The sequence below is a fragment of the Cricetulus griseus genome, chromosome 3 (assembly GCF_003668045.3).
Source record: "Cricetulus griseus strain 17A/GY chromosome 3, alternate assembly CriGri-PICRH-1.0, whole genome shotgun sequence".
NCBI lineage: Eukaryota > Metazoa > Chordata > Mammalia > Rodentia > Cricetidae > Cricetulus > Cricetulus griseus.
The window spans coordinates 30,342,670-30,367,100 of record NC_048596.1 but is presented as its reverse complement, the minus strand read 5'-3'; the positions used below and the strand labels follow the sequence as shown (position 1 = coordinate 30,367,100).

The following is a 24,431-nucleotide window of genomic DNA, read 5'->3' as shown; positions in this document are numbered from 1 at the left end:
AATTAGTCCGGTCTTAGGAAGCGGTTTCTGCGGCCTAGCGGAACTATGGACTTATAGCGGAAAGGTTTCTCCCCGGAGTTTGACACCTGCTTCCGTTACACAGGGGAAGTGTGGTTGGCTCGCCAGAGGACGGCTCTTGGACGGATTTGCTCTCCGCTGTGTGCTCGACCGGAATCATGTCGAGTTTGGCGGTGAGAGACCCAGCCATGGATCGTTCACTGCGCTCAGTGTTCGTGGGGAACATCCCGTATGAGGCGACGGAGGAGCAGTTAAAGGACATTTTCTCGGAGGTTGGTTCGGTTGTCAGTTTCCGTCTCGTATACGATAGAGAGACAGGAAAGCCCAAGGGTTATGGCTTCTGCGAGTACCAAGACCAGGAGACGGCGCTTAGTGCCATGCGGAACCTCAATGGGCGCGAATTTAGTGGGAGAGCGCTTCGGGTGGACAATGCTGCCAGTGAAAAGAACAAGGAGGAGTTAAAGAGCTTGGGCCCGGCAGCGCCCATCATCGACTCCCCCTATGGGGACCCGATTGATCCAGAAGATGCTCCAGAGTCGATTACGAGAGCAGTCGCCAGCCTGCCCCCGGAGCAGATGTTTGAGCTGATGAAGCAAATGAAGTTGTGTGTCCAAAACAGCCACCAGGAAGCGCGGAACATGCTGCTTCAGAACCCACAACTGGCGTATGCCCTGCTGCAGGCCCAGGTGGTGATGAGGATCATGGATCCAGAGATTGCACTGAAAATTTTGCATCGCAAGATACATGTCACACCACTGATCCCAGGCAAATCTCAGCCTGGCCCTGGCCCTGGCCCAGGTGGTCCTGGCCCTGGCCCCGGCTCTGGCCCTGGCCCTGCCACTGCCCCTGGGCTCTGCCCGGGACCCAATGTTATGCTGAACCAACAGAATCCTCCAGCCCCACAGCCTCAACATCTGCCAAGAAGACCTGTGAAGGACATTCCTCCTCTGATGCAGACTTCTATACAAGGAGGAATTCCAGCTCCGGGACCAATACCAGCCGCAGTTCCCGGACCTGGACCTGGTTCCTTAACTCCAGCAGGAGCAATGCAGCCACAGGTTGGCATGCCAGTGCCCTTAGAGCGAGGACAAATGCAGATGTCAGATCCTAGACCTCCAATGCCTCGTGGACCCATGCCTTCTGGTGGCATTCCTCCTCGAGGACTACTGGGAGATGCTCCAAATGACCCACGCGGAGGGACTTTGCTCTCAGTTACCGGAGAAGTAGAACCCAGAGGTTATATGGGCCCACCCCACCAAGGTCCCCCTATGCACCATGGTCATGACAGCCGTGGCCCTTCCTCGCATGACATGAGAGGAGGACCATTAGCAGCAGATCCCAGAATGCTAATTGGAGAGCCCAGAGGTCCCATGATAGATCAAAGAGGTCTACCTATGGATGGTAGAGGAGGTAGAGAGTCTCGAGGAATGGAGACTCGACCCATGGAAACCGAGGTCTTGGAGCCACGAGGAATGGAGAGAAGAATGGAGACCTGCGCAATGGAGACCAGAGGGATGGAAGCAAGAGGACTAGAGATGAGGGGCCCTGGCCCTAGTTCCAGAGGCCCGATGACTGGTGGAATCCAGGGTCCTGGCCCCATTAATATGGGGGCAGGTGGCCCTCAGGGACCTAGACAGGTTCCAAACATTGCAGGAGTGGGAAATCCTGGAGGTGGTATGCAGGGGGCAGGCATACAAGGAGCAGGGATGCAGGGAGCAGGTATACAAGGAGGAGGAATGCAAGGAGCAAGCATGCAAGGGGCAGGCATGCAAGCAGGGATGCAGGGAGCAGGCATGCAAGCAGGGATGCAGGGAGCTGGCATGCAAGCAGGGATGCAGGGAGCTGGCATGCAAGCAGGGATGCAGGGAGCTGGCATGCAAGCGGGGATGCAGGGAGCAGGCATGCAAGCAGGGATACAAGGATCGAGTAAGCAAGGTGGAGGCCAGCCTAGCAGTTTTAGCCCTGGGCAAAGTCAGGTAACTCCACAAGATCAGGAAAAAGCAGCTTTGATCATGCAGGTTCTTCAGCTGACTGCAGATCAGATTGCCATGCTGCCTCCCGAGCAAAGGCAGAGTATCTTGATTTTAAAGGAACAGATCCAGAAATCCACTGGTGCTTCTTGAAAGGCTTTTGGTTAGGAAGTACTTAGTTATCCCTTCAGTGTTTATTGTGTGGCATGAAAAGTGGTGCAAAAAGCTGTCTTCTGTGTTCCCATACTTTAATGATTGAAGGTTGCCCTCTCCCTGGACCTTAGTCCTATTTCTAGTCTTTTTACTTTCTGTTTTCCTTTTTCTTTTTGATTGAGGATAGGGAGTGGAGGGAGTGGGCCTATTCACTTTGTCACTTAACTCCACTAGAAACCCTGGAAATGAGGACAGCATACCAAATAAGGTGGTATAGGAAGATACAGCAATAATAACATGTCTGCACTCTGTTAGCTGTATTTTATAAATATTGAGTAAACTGGGAACTACATTAAAATTGAAAGTGGCCTGTTACAATATTGATAGTTTAAAGATTTTTGGCTGTATATTGAACTGAATGTCAAACTGTGAAGATACACTTTTTTTGGAAAACCGAAACACTTAATTCTATTTTAAAGGCAATAGAGTACCGTATTAAGGTTAATATTTTAGTTATTTTTTGAAACATTAGAGCTAATAGTCTGTGGTAAAATTTGTAGCAATAGAGTTTTTTTTTTTTTTTTTTTTTTTTTTTTCCTTAGAGCTCTTATGGGAAAACTCAAGATGATGCCTCATTGATCTATCTGACCCTTCTGAAACTATTAGTATCCTTGCCTGGTCCCAACTGTGGTGGTTTTGCAGGACAGTTGTAGTGTGAACTGAGTTACATATAAGTCTCCTGATGAGACTCAAGTTATTGCTTAATGCATAGCTCAAAAAGAAAAACAGAAAAATCTTAAGCCCCAAGTCTGGTTGTGAGTAATTTTCTGACATCATCTAAAAGAATCAGTCAGAAAAGGAGTCAGGCTTTCTTGAGTAGTGGGGGTTTCATTCAGTAACTCTCCCAGGTTCTCAATAAACCGCTCACCATATGGATGCAATCCATTTGGTTGACAGGAAGTTAGAAATCTTAGTCTTGACATTTTGACATGTCTTACAGTTTGATTACTTTCAATAACTACTTTCCTACATCTTACTAGAACTGGGGCCCATGTAGACCGACAGCTATGCTCAGTTAACTTAATATTTTATATCTTACATAAAAGCCATTTGGTCATAATACACATTCCTATAAGATATATTTTAAAATAAGGAATGTGGAGTTTATTATGTGTCCTTTAGAGCTATTATCTTGTTTTAGCTTTGAGTGTGTGGCACCTAGACATTGTGTTATATTCAGTTAACAAAAGAAGCACAAGCTCCCATATGGCCAAGTGACCTTCCTCTGTAGGTTAATAAACACCCAGCTGCTGAGCAAAGAGTAACCCTTAGGGAGAGCTGACACAAAGGGTTGTCCCCTTGCAGAGTTCTTGAATTTTAAGTGTACAAAGTTTTCATCCCTAGGCTATTTTCCTACGATTTAGTTGTTCTGTGCTAGTGTTAAGCTTCCTGTGTTTCCTCTGCCTCCTCTCTGCTGGAGTGGATTAGTGTTCGTACTTTTGTGCTAGTTCTGGCTAATTCCAATTGCTTGTTTCTTTTAAAATTGTAGTTGCTAACCCCAAACTTCTCACTGACTAATCAAAACAGTGTTTGTTATAAGAAAGTCTCTGTACTGTTTAATAAAGCTTAAATAAAAAAGTTGTATGATTAAGGTATTTTGTATGTTTAATTTCACTTAATACATTGGGAAATGCCTGTTTTTTAAGAGATACATACATGTAGTGAAAAAAGTAAAATAAGGAAATTGGTGGAAATCTCTTTATTGTATATGTGGTTCAACAGCTGGAATCCTGTGAGGACTATGCCACTCCAGTGTCATCAGCAGCAGTGGCATGTGGGTGATACCTTCCACATTACATAATGGGTGTTCCTCTTAGAACACTGTGCTCCAGGATCACCTTTCAGGCTTCTCAAGCACCGACACCATTTGTTTTCTTCTACCCCCACAGCCCCCAACTTGTACTTATAGACAGCAAATAGGGGACATGAGAAGTGCCTTACTCCCTCTTGTATAGACTGTAGTAAAAGAAACATGAAAGGGATGGGTAAAACATGAAGAAAATTATTTTCATTGTCCCCAAGGTACTGAGATAACCAAATGAATTATAATACTATTTGCATTAAGATACAAATTAGAAGAAAGTGCCTGTGATCTCCAAAGGGAGGTGGAGGCAGGAGAATAAGAAGTTTGTGTCCATCCAGGGCCACATTAGCTCCTGTATTAAAAAAAAAAAAAAAAAAAAAATTGAATTCAAAATAAAAAGCAATTGCCTTCACTGTGATAAAACAAAATAGTTTCTCATTTCTAACAACTTACAGATTCTGGTATTGATAAAATAAAGGGACTTGATTCCTTTATAGGAGAATAATTCAAACTAGCACACAAATGTGTTCTGAAGGTGTTGGAATGTTATACTATTACCGAGGTTGTTTTAGGGTTTCCCATTCTCAGGTAGTACATGCTTTATATAATGATCGAATTTCACTGGTGGCTGCCTTCCCAATTGCCTCTTCTTCCCCTATTACTGATGATTGTTAAGCAAATGGATTTTCTAAGGTTTCTAAGTTTGGAATAAGATAGATACTGATGTGGATCTGGAGAAGGTCGGCTAATCTAAGTGAAATTGCATATGACTGGAATTTTAGTGGTGGAAAGGCATTTTTTAAAATGTGTGTTATGGCTTGCTTTTCCATAGTATGACAGGGCATTAAGGAAGCCTACAGCACCTCATTTCCTATGGTGTGTCAGGTCTTAGGACAGTTATAAGCAGACACCTACTGCAGCAGGACAACTGAGTTGACAGTCCCATCTAAGTTTTCTCACTAAGAATGTCTGGTTTCTTTACTCAGCCGGTCCCTAAATAGACCTTTCTGTTTGAAGTATGTTTCTCTACAACCAAGGAGATTTATATTGAGGGAATTATTAGTGTTGTTATTAATGTTAATATAAATTATTAATAAAGCTATCTGTCAATAATAAGTACTATTTGGGTATATAGTATTGATGTATAGTATGCTTTTATATTTATTTTAGATCTAATAATAAGACCTAATGTTTTTATGTATGTTTATGCACTCAAAAGTTTGCTTGTTTGAAATTCTTTTTTTTTTTTTAATTTATTTATTAGTTCTAGTTAGGGAACAAGCTTGTTTCACATGTAAGTCCCTTCTCCCTCTCCCTCCCCTCACTCCATCCCTCCTCCCCCACCCCCCACCCCCACTATCCACCCACCACTCCCCAGGCAGGGTAGGGCCCTCAACGGGGGCTCTGCAAAGTCCACCAAATCTTCCTGTGCTTGTCCTGGGCCCTTCCCCATGTGTCCAGGGCCAGAGTGTAACCCTTGTTTGAAATTCTTTTAGAGACAAGGTCACACTATCAAAAAGTAAAAGAAAACACACCAGGTAAATAGTAAATACTATGATAAGAGTACTCAGATATTTCTTTATAACCGATTTAAGGCCTAAAGGTAAGTAAATATTCTGATGGTTGAATAAAATACACTAAATCTTTGACTCTTTTGTGTAATCCAATATGTATAACATTTAAAGACATTTAGAATGATCAGATTGTCAGAAAAGTTGATTTTTTTAATCTACAAAGTTAATTTGTTGTCTGCCTTTGGAAGTAGAGTGGATAATCTTACGGGCACAGAGAAATGAAAACAGTTTCCTCCAAAGCATTGTGTTTCTCTTAGTTAATTAGCTGTTTTAAATCAGAATTCTGTCATTACATGAAAAATATTCTACAACAATTCTGCAAAAGTATATGAACCATTTTTGCACACACCTCATCTTAACTGCCTGCAGTTAACATGAAGCAACTTGTACCAAATTTGGAATCCGCTTACATGTTTCTTGTGGACTTTAATGAAAAGGTTCCAAAGTAATCTTCCTCAGAAAAAATTAATTTGTAATAACTCAGTTTTCAATTCCCTTTGTCTTAAGCATTAGCTGTAATAGCATTTGAAATGTGTATCAATTTAAAAAATAACACAGTTGAGTTAATGTAATGGGACTTTATCGGCTTTGCATAGCACATTAACATTCATAAAATAATACTTTATATGCTAAGAATCACACTTTCTCTCATTAGATCACTATAGTACCACACAACATGACTAAAAATATGGGCAGAATGAAATAGAATAAATTGCCTATTAGAATTTACTGTTTTCTTTAAGCCTATACCTAAAATGACTTCCATTTTTAGGCAGTGATGAGAGGGAAAGTTCTCTGCCTCATCTCTCTTCAGCAACCAAGAAAATATGCTGTTGGAACTTTTAGAATAGTTAGTAAGTTTACTACCAAAATTCTGTCGTTAAGTATCTCAGGCAAGAACTGTTCACTTGTTGGCCTGCCAGCCAACAGAACCTGCCTGCACACAGGTTTTGCCTAACTAGCTCAATTGTCTCAAAATGTTTGAATACATATTTAGCCCAAATACTATATCCTCTTTAAAAAAAACAAAACAAACAAAAAACAACTTTTTTTTCCTCTTTTTTTTTTTTTTTTTTGTATTGTTTTTCAAGACAAGGTTTCTCTGTGGCTTTGGAGGCCTTCCTGGAACTAGCTCTTGCAGAACAGTCTGGTTTACAACTCAACGAGATCTGCCTGCCTCTGTCTCTGCCTCCCGAGTGCTGGGATTAAAGGCGTGTGCCACCAATGCCCAAAAAAACTTTTTTTTTTTAGCTTTTATTTGTGTGTGTGTGTGTGTGTGTGTGTGTGTGTGTGTGTGTGTGTGTGTTTCCTGCACATCACCGAAATCCTAAGCAAAATATAATTAAATGATCTTTCTCTTTCTCTATTTCCTTGTTATTTTTTATTTCCTATCTTTGTTTGCTTTTTGTCAAGTGTGTGTGTGTGTGTGTGTGGGGTGAACATATGGAAGTCAGAGAACAACTCATGGGAGTTGTTTCTTTTCTACCATGTGGAACCCAGGGATTGAACTCGGGCAGTCAGTTTTGGTGGCAAATGCCTTTACTCACTGAGCCAACTTGTTACCCCCTCGCTTTTCTTTTTGATTTGTCAAGAGTAGTTATTGTCTCTGAATACCACTTAAATATTTAATAGGATTGAGCTGTATTCTTCCAACTTGTATAGAGTATATTGATTTATATGCACACATGATATTTGATGACTGTCATTGAAGAACTACTCATTCCTATATTATACTTATGTCAACTGTTTGGCCCAAAACTTCTATTAATTTTATTCATTACTATAATATACAGATGTGAAGCCAGGCTGTGATGGTGCATGCTTTAATCCCAGAACTCAGGAGGCAGAGGCAAGCAGATCTCCGAGTTCAAGGCCAGCCTGGTCTACTAAGTAAGTTCCAGGACAGCCAGAGCTATGCAGAGAAATGCTGTGTGTGTGTGTGTGCAGTCACAGACATAGGTCTAGGTAAACAGAATATGTAAACTGTGCTGCAAAAGTACATGACTATTTCAATTAATATTATGTTCAATGATTTGAAATTATATATATGTATATCACATCAATTGTGTTTTATTATAAGTTAATACCCTGCTTGTGCTTGTTTTTATAATATTGATATGATATAGGTAAATTGACAAGTATAAAAGGCTATTTCTATAAAAACTATTGGATACTTAGGAAAGATTCTATAAAATTACTTGAAAAACAAATGATTCTGTCAGGGGAGAGAGAGGAAGATCACGTCTTAAATATTTCAGCAGAGCATGATAGCACATGCCTTTAATCCCAACACTCAGGAAGCAGTGGCAGGCAGATGGATCAGTGAGCTTGAGACCAACCTGGTCCATATAGTATGGCCCTGTCGCAAAACAAAATCACCACCAACAGCAGTTAAGTATTCTGAAGTCACAAAAGGACAGGGCCAATAAAACAAGAACGGTCGAAGGATCCACCTAGTATCAGAAATAGTCTCAAAACTCTATGCTGCAATTTGTGCCTTTCAGGGTCTCTGAATCTTACATAATTAAGGGTATAAATTAACCAAATCAACATTTGGAAAATTAAGCAAATTAGCGTTTTGATTTTCCTTAAGGGAAAGTTTACATTGAGTTTAAGTGGTTGGGCTTAAAACCTTTCCAGCAACAGTTTTAAATTCAAACTGACATCCAGGTGGTGATGTCAGACCCCTTGGTGAGGTTGGGAAGGTGACCTGAGAGCATGGACTCACCCCTGCTCATACCTGTTGAGACTATTCCAGAACTAACTTTGGGTTTTAAAGGTTTGCAGGAAACAGATTTTTGGGATTAGCATTTTGTGCAAAGTGTGCTGGTGTTCAGGATCTTTAATTGATGGATAATCTATTGTTTTCAGTAAAATACATTTTAGCAGTTTCCTCTTAGTTGATGTATGGAGTGATGCAAAATTGTACAGCTTGACAAGCAATTCCCTTGGCCTGGCCCAGGTTCTTGGCTGCTGTTCTTTGGTGTGTTAAACCTGGGAATCGAAAGGAGAAAAGACCAAATATTCGTGATTGTCCAATTGAGGCAAGCTGTATTTTGGGGTGCACCTGGGACAGGCCAGCCTAAATTGGGATTTGAGAAAACAGCTCCTGCTGGCCTCTTCAAGTCCCTTTAATAGGAGAGAGAAGGTGTTCACAGGGGCGAGAGAGTTGACTGTTAAATATAACTAGAAAGATAGAATGAAAAGGAAGAACTAGAATATACATCATCTGGATGGGGTTGCAAACCATTTATATCAAATCTAAGAAATAGGAACTTAGTCTTAATTTCAAGGACTTAACACAGAACAAACAGGGACTCATTCTTAATTACAAATAGAAACCTTGCAGGGTGGTGGTAGCACATGCCTTTAATCTCAGCAATTGTGAGGCAGAGGCAAGCAGATCTCTGAGTTTGAGGTCAGCCTGGTCTACAGAGTGAGTTTCTGGGACAGCCAGGGCTACACAGAGAAAGAAACCCCTTCTCAAAAAACAAAAACAAACAAAAAAGCCAAAAAGAAAGAAAAAGAAGAAATTTATCATTTCAAGAAGAAATTCACTGTATATATATGTACATAAATGTTTCTGTTTTTCCCCCAAGAACTAAGCACGTGAATTCATAGTTTATCAAGAACAAAAATCAAAATTTAGAATGATAATGTATCTATATGCCTTGCCAACAGGTTTCTTAAGAGAAATTTATAAAACAGGTATTTTTCTTAAATAGATCTAGTCAATATCCAATTTAAAAGATCCTTGTTCTATACAAACTATGTGTCATAAAACTTACCAAAGAAAGTACACAATGCAATGGATTTTACTGTATTCCTAGAGCCAAAAAGCCAGAATGACAACCTAACTTTAGAATACATTCATCACTTTAAGAAGAAACTCTATGTTGATCAACACACACGCAAGGTGACCCTCATTCTCATTCATTCAACCCTAGAAAACTACAGATACACTCTAGACAACTTCTGGACATTTTGTACAAATGAAATTTATACATGATATGACCTTTATGACAATTTCAATTTACTGTCAACTTTTCAATATTTATCTGTGCTTCATTGTAGCAACAATATCAACATTTCATTGTATGAATGTAGCATATTTTATTCGTCCATTCACAAGTGAATGGTTTTACGCTGTTTCCTCTCTGTCGATCACAAACAGTGTTGTTCTGAGAACTTATGAGCTCATTTCTGTATACATGTGTTTTTCCTTCTCTTGGGTATAAACCAGGAATGGAATTACTACATCATGTAAGAACTCCATAGTAAATTTTAGATGAACTTGTTCATCTGCTTTTTATGTATTGGGGAGCAAGGGGGGGTGGCTGGGTGAAATGGTCTTTCTATATAACCCAGGCAGTGTTAGAACTCAGTATGTAGATCAGGCTGACCTTGAACTCACAGAGGTCTGGCTGTCTCTGTCTGAGTGCTAGGATTAAATTTCTATTTCTAGCTGCTGTAATTCACTTACTACAAATAAAGCATCATTTTTCCTTATTTTAGCATTCCTATTGTAGGTAAGCACATAATCACATGATGAGGTCTTTAAAATATGAGAAAAATGATTTCTTTCATGATTTAAGAATTGACCTGAAGTAAGAATCAAGATGCAGTGCTAGAAGGGTTTTCAGTGACTTCTTCGAACGTTTTTAGAAAAGGCAGGCAGATGTTTTCACTTGCTAGAGCGGTGCAGGCATTTGTTGCTTCTGAAGGGAACTGGAAATTATTTTCCAGGGAAGACATACAGTGTTACAAAGTAAGCTTGGTCTCCATCTGCATTCAAACTCTGCCTTTAGCACATGGTACTTATATGACTCACTTCAATGCCTTCTTTCAATTGCGTACACTAGGGTAATTACCACCTACTGCAGTTGAGATGACTGCTGGATAACACACTGTCCACCAGGCCTGTAGATAAAACACTCTCAATGTGTGGTATGTGATAGCTTTTGCTCCTATTACACACACGCGCGCGCGCGCACGCACACACACACACACACACACACACACACACACACACACACACACACACACAAACACACACACACATACACAGAACCCAGATTTGGAAGGCATAAATGCAACAGGAAATTTAAGCCAGATCTTTTTGCTTCTCTAGATTTTGAAAGACAATAGGTCCATAGACACGGAAAAAAAAAATCAGCAACAACTTATTTCCACCTCAAGAGTGAACAACACCAACAGACAGCTAAACAAAAACACTCTAGGGACCCCCACCTAAAAAGAGGAAAAAAGAGCACTCCTAAAAGAAAGGCGGCAGGGTATTTTAAGCCACAGCAGTCTGTCTAGTGTTTGGAGTGAGGCATAGGAACAAAGCTAGCAACTCTCTGAACCTCTTTACTTATGTAGTAAAGCTGTATTCTGTACAAGAAGAAAAATAACATGGAGTTAACAAGGGTGACGGCAAACTGATGTGGAAAACCTTTCTGGCAGCCAGCTCTGACCTAAGACATTTCAAGCTCCTGCAATCTTGCTTTAGACAAGTCAGTAGAAATAGAATCCGGATTTTATCTAGCTTGAGCTCTCATGGCTAAATTATTTTTTCCCTTTATAGCTCTATCCACAATAGAAGGCAGATTTTCTAAAGTATGTTTTCTTTGTCCAAGGCAAACTTTAATAACCCTATAACAAAGTTTAAGGAAGTGTTTGTCCTATTATAATATTGTTTGTAGGGTGCATGTGTCTTGAACGCTTTTGTTGAGTGCAGTTGACATTTCCTCATTCCTCCCTGCTTTCACTGTAGACTGACATATATGGTAAGTCTTTAGAATAAATGGATCAAAACATTATGGTTCCATTAATCTTCATTGGGTGGTTTGTAGTTCACACATAACTGTTTCCTAACTGGACTTAAGGAAATAGTCCTATAAATTTACATGCATTGGAATAAAGATTTTATAAAGTATTTACAGGCTCAAGTGGAGACTTTAAAGTAACACAAATCCTGTAGTTATGCTTTTTGTATACTGTAACTCAAAGCTACAGCAATCCTAAATTACATTAAAACCTAGCTGTTATTTATTTAGTGGAATTTCTGCTTTATTTAAGATTTCTTAATAAGCATAATTTTCTTTAACAATAATAGCTTTAATTTCATAGGTCATTATCATCTTTATAAGAAGACTTATATAAATTTTTACTTATAAAGAAAGCAAAGAAGAGTCACTTGCAGTCTTAAACATGTTACTATATAACTAATTTAAATGTAATAGCATATGTCTGTGCTTACGCTATGGCAGCACTAACTACATGTAGTTATTGATAGCTCAAACTGTTATTAGTAAAGATTAAGAAGTAAATTGTTAAAAATATCCTAATTTAATTAACAAATTTGTTGCCACACATGACTAGTGTCTACCTTAGTGCCTAGTACAGACACGGAAGACAGGAGTTTCTTTATGTCTAGAAATCATTTAGGTAATTTTTAAAAATCATAGATGGGGCGGGTAGAGAGATGACTCAGTGGTTTAAGAGCACATACTAGGCCAGGTGTTGGTGGTGCACACCTTTAATCCCAGCACTTGGGAGGCAGAGGCAGGCGGAAGAAAAAAGAGAGAGAACATACTGTTCTTGCAGAGGACTCCAGTTCACAGCACTAACAACTGTCTGTAATCCCAGCTCTCTACAACCTGACACCCTCTTCTGGCCTCTGAAGATGTTTGTCCTCATGTCCTCATGAGCACACACCTCCACACAGACTCCCATGTATACACATAATAACAAATAATAAAGATAAATCATTTGTAAAAGTCTTAGATCAGCCAGCCAATTAAACAGCTCCGTCACTATTTGCAGCAATACTAAAATTGGTGGTCACTTCCTACTCCCCACGTGCTTGATAAATAATGTCTCACCTCATTTGCGATAGATTCTTAAATAATACATAGCACACAGAAAGCAAAAAGTAAAGGTACCATTAGCTCATTTTATTCATTTCTCATCTAGCAGTTACCTGATGACCACTAAGTGGTAGCCCGAGTTCTCAGAAAACCCCAAATGGATCCTCCAGCTCCCACCCACTCTACATTCATCCAATGCTTGCTTTGTCCTGTGTACTCTGAGCACATATATGACATAGAAGCAGCAAAGGAACTAACTATTTGTGGGGAGAAAGAAGAGCCATAAGAATCAGAAAGGGAGACATAGAACAGAGGCCAGTGTGGAGCTGAGAATATAAGCAAAGTATAATCACATGCAAGTATAATAATGTCATAACTTTTATAGGCATCCCACAAGAACTTAATTAAAAGCCTATAATGTTTAAAAATCATGAAAAAATAAATCTATTTGCAAATCAAGCTCTTTTGTGTAGAGACTTATGACTTGGAAATGCATGTAAAATGTTAAAAGTTACAGCTAGGCTCTAATAGGCTACCTATCCGAAGTTGCTGTGGGTTCCTAACAGACAAGAATTCCTGGACCTCATCTCAAGAGATGCCAATTCAATATAGGGTGCTGTGTTGGTTTGTTTGTTTAAAACTCTAATCCCAGCCATGCTTGAACATTGGAGATATGAATGTCCCAATTAGATTCTGCTTGCTCAGATAGAAGGTAAGAATTACACACAGTTTGTTTGGAGTGGAAGCCATCCCAGATACTACCCCCGCAGTGGCTTCCCTTGCTAGCTGCTTGCAGGGAACCCCAAAGAACTGCTGTTGCTGCTCCTTGCACACATGCTGCCCTTTAGATTTGCTAATGGCTATTTTCCAGGGAAGGTTTGAGAGCCTGCTGAAAAGGTTAGACCTCTTCCTCCCAGAATCAACTTGCTCTTCATTTTCTAATGGGATCACAGTGAGAACAAAAGACCTCGTTCTCTTTAACTTAAACACACCCCACAAACACCTGACTAACTTAACCACTTTTCCTCCTCCCCTTACCCTACATCCTACCCCCACCCACACCCCCTTTTTTCTCCTTCACTAGAAAGAGCTTAACATTCCTTTGTATTCCATTCCCCAAGTACTAAGGTTATTTTTTTTTCCAGGCTAACCCACAAAGTGAGTGCCTGTCTGAATACAAACAGGAGATGAAACCCAATTCTCCCCCAGTAACTGGCACTATCTTTGGATATATTCACACACAAATTAATCTGACTATAAATGGCATGGACTACTGGAAAAAGAGAAACTTACAGCCATATGAGACTTTCTTGTTGCTTGCCTATAGTCACTGGATTTTTATTTAAGGTGCAGAATTCTTACAGGTGAGAGAGAGAGAGAGAGAGAGAGAGAGAGAGAGAGAGAGAGAGAGAGAGAGAGAGAAAGAGAGACAGAGACAGAGACAGAAAGAGACAGAGAGATGTTGCAGTCTCAACCATTTAGTACTGAAAAGGCAACTATATCTTTTTACAAAACACCAAACCTTATATATTTTATATTTGTATAACCTTAATTTTAAATGAAAATAGATGAATTTAAGTGGTATGGCCCACAAGAATGAAAGCAAAGGTGAATGGAATAAAGGAAATTTACGAAAGTGCTCATAACAATGGAGCAGCCCAGATGTCCATGTAGAGTAGGGTAGACACGCCGTGGTGTACCATGCAGGCCTTAGCAGACACCAATACAAATGAAGAACAGTATCTGCGCAGCAGTGTGGTTGAGGCAGAGACTTAATGAATTAAAGAAACCAGCTGTATATAGAGACCCTGTACTGTGTGATTCCATTCCAAAGGCACAACAAAGTGATCTAAAATAGAAGCAGTTGGGGCTCTGGGTATTTCTAAGGAAAAAGGAAGGAAAAATCACAGGAGTCACCCCGAGACTTGGAAGGGGTCTTAAAATGGGCGGAGCTTACACCAGTTACACTTGTGACACTTCACTGAGCTAGCTGAGTGCTTGTGATGGGGATACTTTCCAGGACATTATTGTTAATAATAGAAAGGTTGAAGAATCTCTTTGAAGTTAACTTATTTAAGGATGCCAGGATAGAAAAAGGAAGAACAGTCAGCTTAGATTAATGAGATACCAACTATCACTTTATACTATGCGTTGTCACATAGATCTTAGTGAATGGTTTCTGGTGACTACAAAGCACAACAGTGCTTAGTGGGGGAACAACAGTGTTTGTCAAAGCATTCACACATCAACATACAAAACGTACTTCAGCAGACAACGAGGCTATAGAGGGAAACCAAGGCAGAATGCCCTTCAGAATGAGGCCTGTTGATTGGATATTTGGCTCTGCCAACCATGTAGACCATTCTTTAATCCAAGAAAACAATGGGGTGGAGTTGATACGTAGAAAGGTAGAAAGGCTTTGTTTCCCTTTTAGATCACTAGAATTTTTTTCTTCAGCTAGATAAGATATAATAACTTCTAAAGGCTTTGAAATGCTCATAAATTTTAGGAAAAGTGATGTTGTTTTGTCAGTGTTTTCCGATAGAACTTTATGTGGCTGGAAATGGTCCTAGGTTGTGATAATGATTACCATGAGGCTGCGCCATTGAAACATAGCTAGGATGACAGAAGAATGCATTTTTACTTTAACGCCAGTTAACTCAAAATGAATTCAAATGGTGACATGAGCCCCGCTGCTCTTCTATTGGGCAGTTCAAGTCTTTGGTGGGTTTTTGTTTATTTCATTTGGGGATTTTTGTTGTTTATTTTTTTTGACAGAGTCTCATGGAGTACAAACTCAAATTCACTATGTAATTGAAGTTGGCCTTGAACTCTTGATTCTCCTTCCTCTACCTACACCGAGCCAGGTAATGAGCATGTACCACTGTGTCTGGCTGCATGGTAGGTGCAAGTCTTGGTGACCATCTGGTCCCATATTATCTCATATGATCCCTGAAATGATGATGGATTTCTGAAATGAGTAGAAGTGACAGGACCTGCGTGGGAAGGTTTCAGAGGTGAAGATGGCAAATGTTCATTGGTTTGTAGTTTCCAGAAGGAAATGACATACTTCGTTCGGAAAGCCTGACAAAGTATTTCAGAATCTTACAGTCGTAAGAATATTAGATAGTTCCTAATGAAAAAAAAAGCAACTTCCACAAAATCCATATTCATCCAAATCAAACTTTAAATACTTGTACACAAGAAACAGAAATCGAGGGACCATGGTGATAGAGCATTGGCCAGAAAACATTTGACTAGGTAATAAGTAAATAACTACCATCTTTTGATCTTAGCTTAGTAAATGCTTCCAAGTATATTGTTGCTCCTTTTCGGTCTCCAGACTCTAGATTTCAGGACTTGGAACAGTGAAAGCACTATCTCAGGTATACTAGTATAGTATTTTCCTGTATTATACTAGTACAGGAAAATACTTATACTTAATGGTGTTTAATTGTTCTTCCTTTGTCAGATTATGCTAGGTCTGAGAAAAACTGCTATTTTCTAACATTTTATTTGTTCTTTACAGAATCAGTCTTTTCCAACCAGGTCATCAAGATGTGACACAGTCACTCATATCCACCCACTCCTGCTGTGCCAGTAAAACTTTCCTAGTGTACCAACGTACACATGTATTTTGCTCCTTTCCCAAATACATTAGAACACAGTGACTTTAATAGAACACAGACCTTTTAAAGTCTGGAGCAGCATGCTGACTCATGTAGTGTCTAACAGCAAGATTGATAGAGTTGCTGGTAATTTTTTTTCTCACTATAAACCATTCTTCAAGTCATGAAGGCAAAATGTACTGGAATTTCTACTTTCAGACCCTTAAGAAGCTGCGACTTGGGCTGCAGAGATGGCTCAGAGGTTAAGAGCACTGGCTGCTCTTCCAGCAACCACATGGCAGCTCACAACTGTCTGTAGCTCCAATCTCATATCTTCATAGAGACATAGATACAGGTAAAACACCAATACACATAAAATAAATAAATCCTTAAAAAAGAAGCCTCTGCTTTAGATACACTTGCATGATAGTGCAAACACAGACACACACATACATATACATACATGCACACACATACACACACATATACACATACATACATGCACACACACACACACACACACACACACACACACACACACACACACTGGACTAAACTTGAAAGCCAGACATATTCATTTAAAATTGGACAATTTTAATCTCTGAATTCCCCTCCTAATCTTCTTTCTTCTCCACAATAACATTTATGAAATTAGGGTATGTCTTAGTAGCTACATGGAAAAGAACCTTGCTGGACTCAGGTAGAGAAGTCAGTTTTCATGACATTATTGGCTGACTAGATGAATCATATTTTATCGATGTTAGACTATATCAGGCTCTTCCAACCTCTAACCTCAATTTAATTACTGTCATTGGAAGTTAAATTTCAACTTATATTTGGATTCTTAATCTTTTAACATGTCCTTAGGAGGATTACACTGCTGAGCAGTTTTGAAATCTGAAGTTATTCCTTATTCAAAAGTCTGCTTATCCTTCAGCAGATAATGGAATTAAGGGGGGAAGCTGCCAAATTGCTCCTGACTCACAAAAACACTATACTGGAGTTAGGTTGTCTCCAAACTCAACACCACTGGTGTTCTTAGAAAAGAAAAGAAGCAGAGAGACAGAAACACGTGGATGTCAAGATCGAAGTGATACATCTACAAGCTGATGGTTCTGGACAGCAACCTGAAGCTAGGAGAAAGGCATGGAATACATAGTCTTCCAGAGACTTCACAGGGAACAGGACCCTGACAGCTTCTTATTTCTTCAGCCTCCAGAGCATGGAGACAACTTTCTCTGTTTGAAGTCATCCCTTCTGTTTCTATTTGTCATAGCAGCTCTAGGAAACAATCAATGTTATGGGATCTTCAATTTGATTGTGTCTAACAACAATGGAAGCTCTAGGACACTGTCATTCTTCAGCTGTAAGAAAACAGCTCTTGATTTAGCACTGTTTCCACAGCTGGGTTAAGAATTAGGACAAAACACATTATAGTTCATGTAGCAGAATTCAGCTTCTACAGCTCACTTCTTAAACTTCTAAAAGTAGACTATAGGAAGGATCCAATAACCCACAAAAATACCCCCGAATTTGAAATACAATACAAACAATATGTAAGTTAAAATGTAGGGATCAAACTGTCTAAAACAACAAAAATAACATGGTCTGGTTAGTAAATATAAAATAAAGAACAGGACTATCACTTAGTTAAGAGAGAAGAAGAGGTAATCAGATTCATTGTTGAATGTCATTCAGGATGGTAGGTACCTCATGCTGATTCAGTGAAAGTTTTGTTGATTTTTTTTTTCAAATGCATGTTGCATTTTTTAAATGTTTGCTGTTAAAAGAACAGGAATTGAGCTTTAAATGGTGAAAGCAATGGAGAAAAATAGTGGAAAATGAACAATGAAGATCGATACAAAAGGAACATGAGTAGAAAAACTGTATGGTCAATATAAGGCTGAGCATAATATTGGCACCATGATGTCAGATTCCCAGCCTCCCTAACTTTGAGAAAAGTGCTTCTACTTTTTGAATCTACTCCAATGGTTCTCAACCTGTGAGTCTTAACTCCTTTGGGGGTGGAGTGACCCTTTCCCAGGGGTTCCCTAATGTTAGATTTTTGTTTAAATTAGATATAAAGAAAAAGAGGAGCTCAAGATGAGACATATTAACCAGTTTATCATAGGCCCAGGAGAGTAGGGAGACTAAAGGAGAAGAGAAACAGGGTTAATGGCTGACCACCAAGGCCGGTCGCCATAGAGAGAGAGAGAAGAGAAGCAGAAGCAAACAGAGAACAAGAGAAGAGTAGAGGGAGAAGTGTAGAGAGAGTGTAAATGGGCAGGGGTCTGTCTTTTAAAGGGGCCCTCTGCACCTGCTTGCAGACTTAGCTCCCATGGAACCCTGGGCTGACCAGGTTACTGCCTGTTCCACCAGGTAACAGGGGCAGGCCAGCATAATGCCTGAACCTTTCACCTAAGATCATTGGAAAACACTGATACTTACTTTATGATTCATAACAGTAGCAAAATTATGTCATGCAGTAGTAGCATATGCCTTAAATCCCTGCAAGATCTCTTTGGCCAGCCTGGTCTACAGAATGAGTTCCAGGACAGCCAGGGCTATTCAGAGAGACCCTGTCTCAAAAACCCAAACCAAACTAAAACCAACCAACCAACCAACCAAACAACCCCCCCAAATAATAAAATTACAGTTATGAAGTAGCAATGCAAATAATTTTATGGTCGGAGTCACTACCACACGAGGAACTGTATAAAATGGTTGCAGCATTAGGGAGGTTGAGGAATTATAGAAGTACAATGGATCAATACATGATGGGATGATATTTAGCTACTTGATGTAAAGAAAAAGAGCATGCAGAAAACAATTCTAATTTTATGTTAGAAATTAACCCTCAAAGTTTTGCATACCAGATTAAGTAAATATATTCTCATGTATATCATGTAACTAGTATCTCCTGCTATATAATACTGTTTTTAGAATAGGCAAGAAGATGTAAGCACCTCTTTTTAAAGAAACCATTAATTATCTGGGGGACAGTAATGTTGAAAACTACAGCTATACTAAAGGGCTATCTGGACTGAGATGTTCAACCATGGGGCAGGTGCTTTTGAGGAGACAGACATTGTGGTTCCCTTTGGAAACACTCCAGTGGTCAGAATTGCTTTTAACAGTCACAAAAACTCTTAGTTTTGAGGAGAATTATAATGATCCATACCAATAATGGCCTTGATGATGGTTTATGGTCTCACTACAAACTAAAAGCATTAGCTGAGTCCTTTGCATACACATTTGTGTTTAACTTTCAACACTTCTCCATGGGGCAGTTATTATATTCTTGCAGCTGGAAAACATGGAGTACCAAAACGTTAATGAATTTGATCTTGGACAGTCTTTTTTCTCTATATAGCTATCTATCTCTCTATCTCTCAACTGCTTATTATGAAATAAGTTGGTTTTTTATTAAGCTACAAAGCTAAAAAAGAAAGATAGAATAAAAGGTTTCAACTAAATTAACAAAGCTTTCGGACCTGGCCAAGCAGGAGGTACTATCATGGTAGCTGACATTTCATCACAACAAAAAAAGAAAGTTTCTGGAGAAGGGAGTCCTAGAACAATGACTTATAGCTGCTAGTCAAGCCAAACAGGTTTCTGGCCAGACAAACCAACTCCACCTTCAATCAGGTCGCACAGAAAAGGTTACTGATGAGTCGCACTAGCCGGCCACCTGTGTCTCTGTCCCCAATGATCTAAAAGATGAAGCTTCCTGACTGAGAACAAAACAGCTGTGCCTGTGGGGACTGTCCCAGATGACATGTGGATTCTAAAGAGCCCAAGCTGAAGGTGTGTGCACTGAGCCAGGTGAGCATCCAGGCCCAAAGTCACATCCACAAGACTTGGGGCAATATCCTCACTTTCAACCAGCTGGTACTGGAGTCCCCCAAAGGTTGTGGCATTGTGTTCCTATCCTTGAAAGGCCTGAGAGGTATACTGGCATTTTGGCCTGGCTTCAGGAACCCCACACAGCCATATCAGCTCTAAGGACAGGACGTTTGAGTATGCTAGAGGCTGAAGGACCAGTGGTTTTTTATTTTATTTTATTTTATTTTACTGTTATTTAAAAAGGTTTGGATGCAAACCCAAACCAATCCAAACCAAACAGCTGCAAAGCTAATTAATACACTAGTTCCAACATAACATTACTCACTTTTCCTTATTGTTGACATTTTTATACACCAGTGTTAAGACTTTTAAGTAAAGGGTTTAAGTTTGCTAATCTATGTCATAGAACATTCTAGCTTCCCACTAATGTCTTTTCTTTCTCAGGAACGCAGTCCATATTTGGACACTGAACTCAGTTTTTCTTTTTGGTTTTTTGAGACAGGGTTTCTCTGTGGCTTTGGAGGCTGTCCTGCAACTAGCTCTTGTAGACCAGGCTGGTCTCCAACTCATAGAGATCTGCCTGCCTCTCCCTCCCAAGTGCGGGGATTAAAGGCATACACTACCACAGCCCGGCTGCACTCAGTTTTTCAAGTTCCCTCGATTTTGTCAAACATTTCTTTGGTATTTCTTTCTCTTACAAGTGTGACTCTTTTAAACACAACTGGCTAATCATTTTGTAGAATGCCTCTGGATTTAGTAATTCCTAACACTTTCTCCCTACTTGACTGACATTAGACATTTTTGTGATATGTTTATATATGTATTATATATTCATACATATGTTTATCAGAGAAATGTTATTGTGCCCTCACTCATCACATGAGGAGTTCCACAGCCTTGAGATTTCTTACTGCTACCCCGATGTTAATTTGATCATTTGCTTAAGGTAATATCTGATAGTTTTCAACTATAATATCATTAATTAATGAATATCATTTGATGGGTCATACTTGAGAATCATGAACTACCTAATTAAGATTAACATCAATTGCTGAATATTATCAACAAAAATTACTATGAATTTATAAAGTTGTAATTGGGTTTCTTTCATTCCTTTTATATTTGTTATTAAGAATTATATTCAATAAAAGCATCTTTTATCTCATTTATAATGCAAGCAAATACTGATACAAACAGATTTATTGATACGTTCTATAATCATGAATTTATTTATTGTTATTTTATCATTCAAATTATCTGAAATTTGGTCATTGATATCTCATTCAATCTGGTTTCTGTGCCCTTTCATCATGCCACTGCATATACCAAATATATAAATAAATACATAATAGCTAAATATGTAAGATATATGTATGTATAAGAATGTACATATATTAATGAACCTCTTTCCCCCCTTTGTTTTTTTAACACAAGGTCTCAGTATGTAGCCTTGGCTGGTCTCAAACTCATAGAGATCCATCTCCCTTGGTCTCCCAAAGGCTAAGATTAAAGACATGTGCCATCATGTAAGGCCTGGATTAGCACTTAACTTTCTGGAAACACAAGAGAACTTGGGCCCAGACTGTCCTTTCCCTGCCTGGACTGACACAACCAGTTTTATAAAATGCCTCTGGGTCATTTTCACTGCAAAAATGGCATTGGGAGAGTAAGGTGTGGGTGCTAACTGTGTTTGTTGCTATAACTTGGCATATTTCCAGAAATGAAAATCAAAATTCTAACCTTGGATTCTGCCTTCAGGGCCAACAGTCTTAGAAGTGACAGAATGACAGCTGCTCCCATGAAAAGGGCAGAGTTCATCCCGTTGTGATTATCAGGTGGCTCATGACCAGGGTGTGTGGGTTCTATGCTGGCCATGGAGGCCTGTAGACGCTAAACATCTTGTTCCTGCTACTTGACTGGTTTAAACAAATCACAGAATCTGGGTTTGGTTCACAGATCATTCCTGTGGGCCCACAATAACAGGCTCCATGATTACAAAATATAAAAAATAAAATACACCCATCCACACTCTCAGAACACTGCAAAATCTGTGAAAGCGACTAACTCTCATCATTGTCTCTAGTCCCAGTTCGGCTCTGACTCAGGAGACAGCAAGCCAATTTAGACTCATTAACCTTCTCGACACACTTCCTCCAGCAGAGCATAAATAAGTTTGACTCTGACTTGAAGTTTCCTGTGCCAGATTTCAGGTCCAGCTCACTAGCTGGAGGCACAATCCTTTCCCCTCCCATTTGCTAGAAGCAGGAAAATGGCAGCAGATTTGAAATTTAAATGACCTCAGGCAATGTGTTGACCTAAATTTTCTGTCAGTGATTTAAGAGGCATTCAATGGCTGTAGGCAGGAACAAAGACAAAGCTGAAAAATTCTCCCCATGAATAATCTCAAGCAACTTCAGGGCCAGATTTTGTCTTCAGGTCCCTGCACATGACTCAGTAATGTTTTCATCTTGGGGAAATCAACAGGACCTCTGCACTGTGAACATAATATTGAATTCAAAACAGTCACTGTTTAGGAAAGACAGATGATGCTGGAGCCTGGAAGCTCTGAAAGATTTAGTGAACAGAAAAGTAATATTTGGAGGTACATAGCAAAGACAAATAAATCTTAATAAAAGTGATGGCATGGGAATATAAAGAACACATGGACAGGTCTAGGTGAGTGGTATCTGTGCACCAAGGGACTTCTTGGATGCTGACTTGGTGGGTGAGTGTTTAATAGTCCTTCTGGAACCCATAATACATTTTGAGCTCTAAGCATATGGCTTATGTGGGGATGAAATGCTATCCTATCATTTTCCTCAATGAAAGATGTTCCATACAATACTGAGTCATCCTTATTTTACACCTTACAATCAGCAACATAAGTGAAAACCTCCAAGGAAGCCTGAGTGGAAAAGGATCTATTCTAACAGAATAAAGGTTGCACACATTTTTTATAAAAAAGTTTTCACATTATTCTATCTGGTATCATTTTTAAAAAGCAATCATAACCTACATAATATATTTGAAAAGCAGAAGACTCACAAGGAAAATATGCTTACAAAATGTGTCAATAGGTACATGTAAATATGTTGATGTGTTTTTCATAGTATATTGATATAAAATTAATTGTATTTGATGGTTTAGTTATTATATATTTTTGTTGATAATGCAAATGATGCATCACAAGACTTCTGAACAACATTTAACAGTGGCTTTTAACAACTCACCCCAGGAACTCTCTGACTGAACTCCCATCTACTATGTGGGTGGATTTATGATATGAAAAATTGTCCCAGCAAAGCACTAAAGTAGCAGATATTTCATGTCAAGGAGTACTCATAGTATGTTATTTTATTGCAGCATTTCTTTGAGGAAGAATAAAAAGGATGTATCCATAATGCTGCTAATAAGTTCCAGCTAAAAGAATAAGGAAAATGTTGCTGTCTGCATCAACCCAGTGTTGCAAGTACCCATTCCTGTGCTTTTCAAGACCACTAAATAATCACTAAATGGAGTCATTCTATCTCATTCTCAACTATATCATTTGTTCCTTTTGTAAGTTTATCTGCACTCTTTTTGGTGTCAAAAACCCTCAAGTGGTCACTTCACAAAGCTGGGACTGTGAGAGAAAAGCCACAGCTATGTCTAATGTTTGTTGGTATCTATGTTAAGCAAGAGTGGTTGTGCCTGAGAGTTCTTTTCAGAATAAAGTGGAGTTAGTGCTAAGGAGCCAAAAGATATAAGTCAATGCTTACCCCATAAACCATAATGAATAAAATCTGTTACAAGACACATAAAACAGGAGTTTGATTTGACAATCGTGTCTCTTGAATTCCTAATCTTCTAAGACTTCATTTAGTCTTATACAAAAGCAATAATAATATCATTGTTATTAGAGGGACAGGGTCTTATGCAGCCCGGGCTAGCTTAGAATTTATAGCTAGTCAAGGATGACCAGGAACTCCTGATTTTCCTGCTCCCCATCGCCGGATTTTGGGTTACAGGTGAGCACCACCAAACACAATGTGTGTGGTGCTGGAGAGGAAACCCAGGGATCTGGGCATGCCAGGTAAACACAGCTGGGCCATACTCTCAGCTAGTTTAAATTCCTGTGTACATTTTTTTCCTTGTGTTATTTTATACCTACACCCACTCACTACTAAAAACACACTCATAAATGTCTCTATCACTCCTATTTGTCAAACAATCAATCATTCAACCAACCAATCAATCAATGAATCAAATCTTCTTGTCTTCCAAAATATAAACATATTGAGATCATGGACAATATCTCTTATGCTTTAATCTTTTTTTTTTTTAGTTTAAGTTTTTTAAGATCATACACTGTAAATCTGGATAAGATTTTAAAAAAAAAGAAGAAAGAAGAATGAGGGGATGGAGAGATGGCTCAGCAGTTAAGAGCATTGGCTGCTCTTCCAGAGGACCAAGGTTCAATTCCCAGCACCCACATGACAGCTCTCAACTATCTATCACTCCAGGTCCAGAAGATCTGGAACCCTCCC

At 39.3% G+C, this 24,431-nt stretch overlaps 2 protein-coding genes across 3 annotated transcripts in view; one reads left to right on the top strand and one right to left on the bottom strand.

Annotated features, from left to right (window-relative positions):
* The window catches only part of Prkg1 (protein kinase cGMP-dependent 1), a 1,162,521-nt gene that overhangs the window by 502,721 nt on the left and 635,369 nt on the right, over window positions 1-24,431 (bottom strand). The window lies entirely within an intron of this gene.
* On the top strand, window positions 73-3,796 carry Cstf2t (cleavage stimulation factor subunit 2 tau variant). Its single transcript, XM_027406414.2, has one exon. The coding sequence runs from the start codon at window positions 177-179 to the stop codon at window positions 2,139-2,141; it is 1,965 nt and encodes a 654-aa protein (XP_027262215.1). The 5' UTR covers window positions 73-176; the 3' UTR covers window positions 2,142-3,796.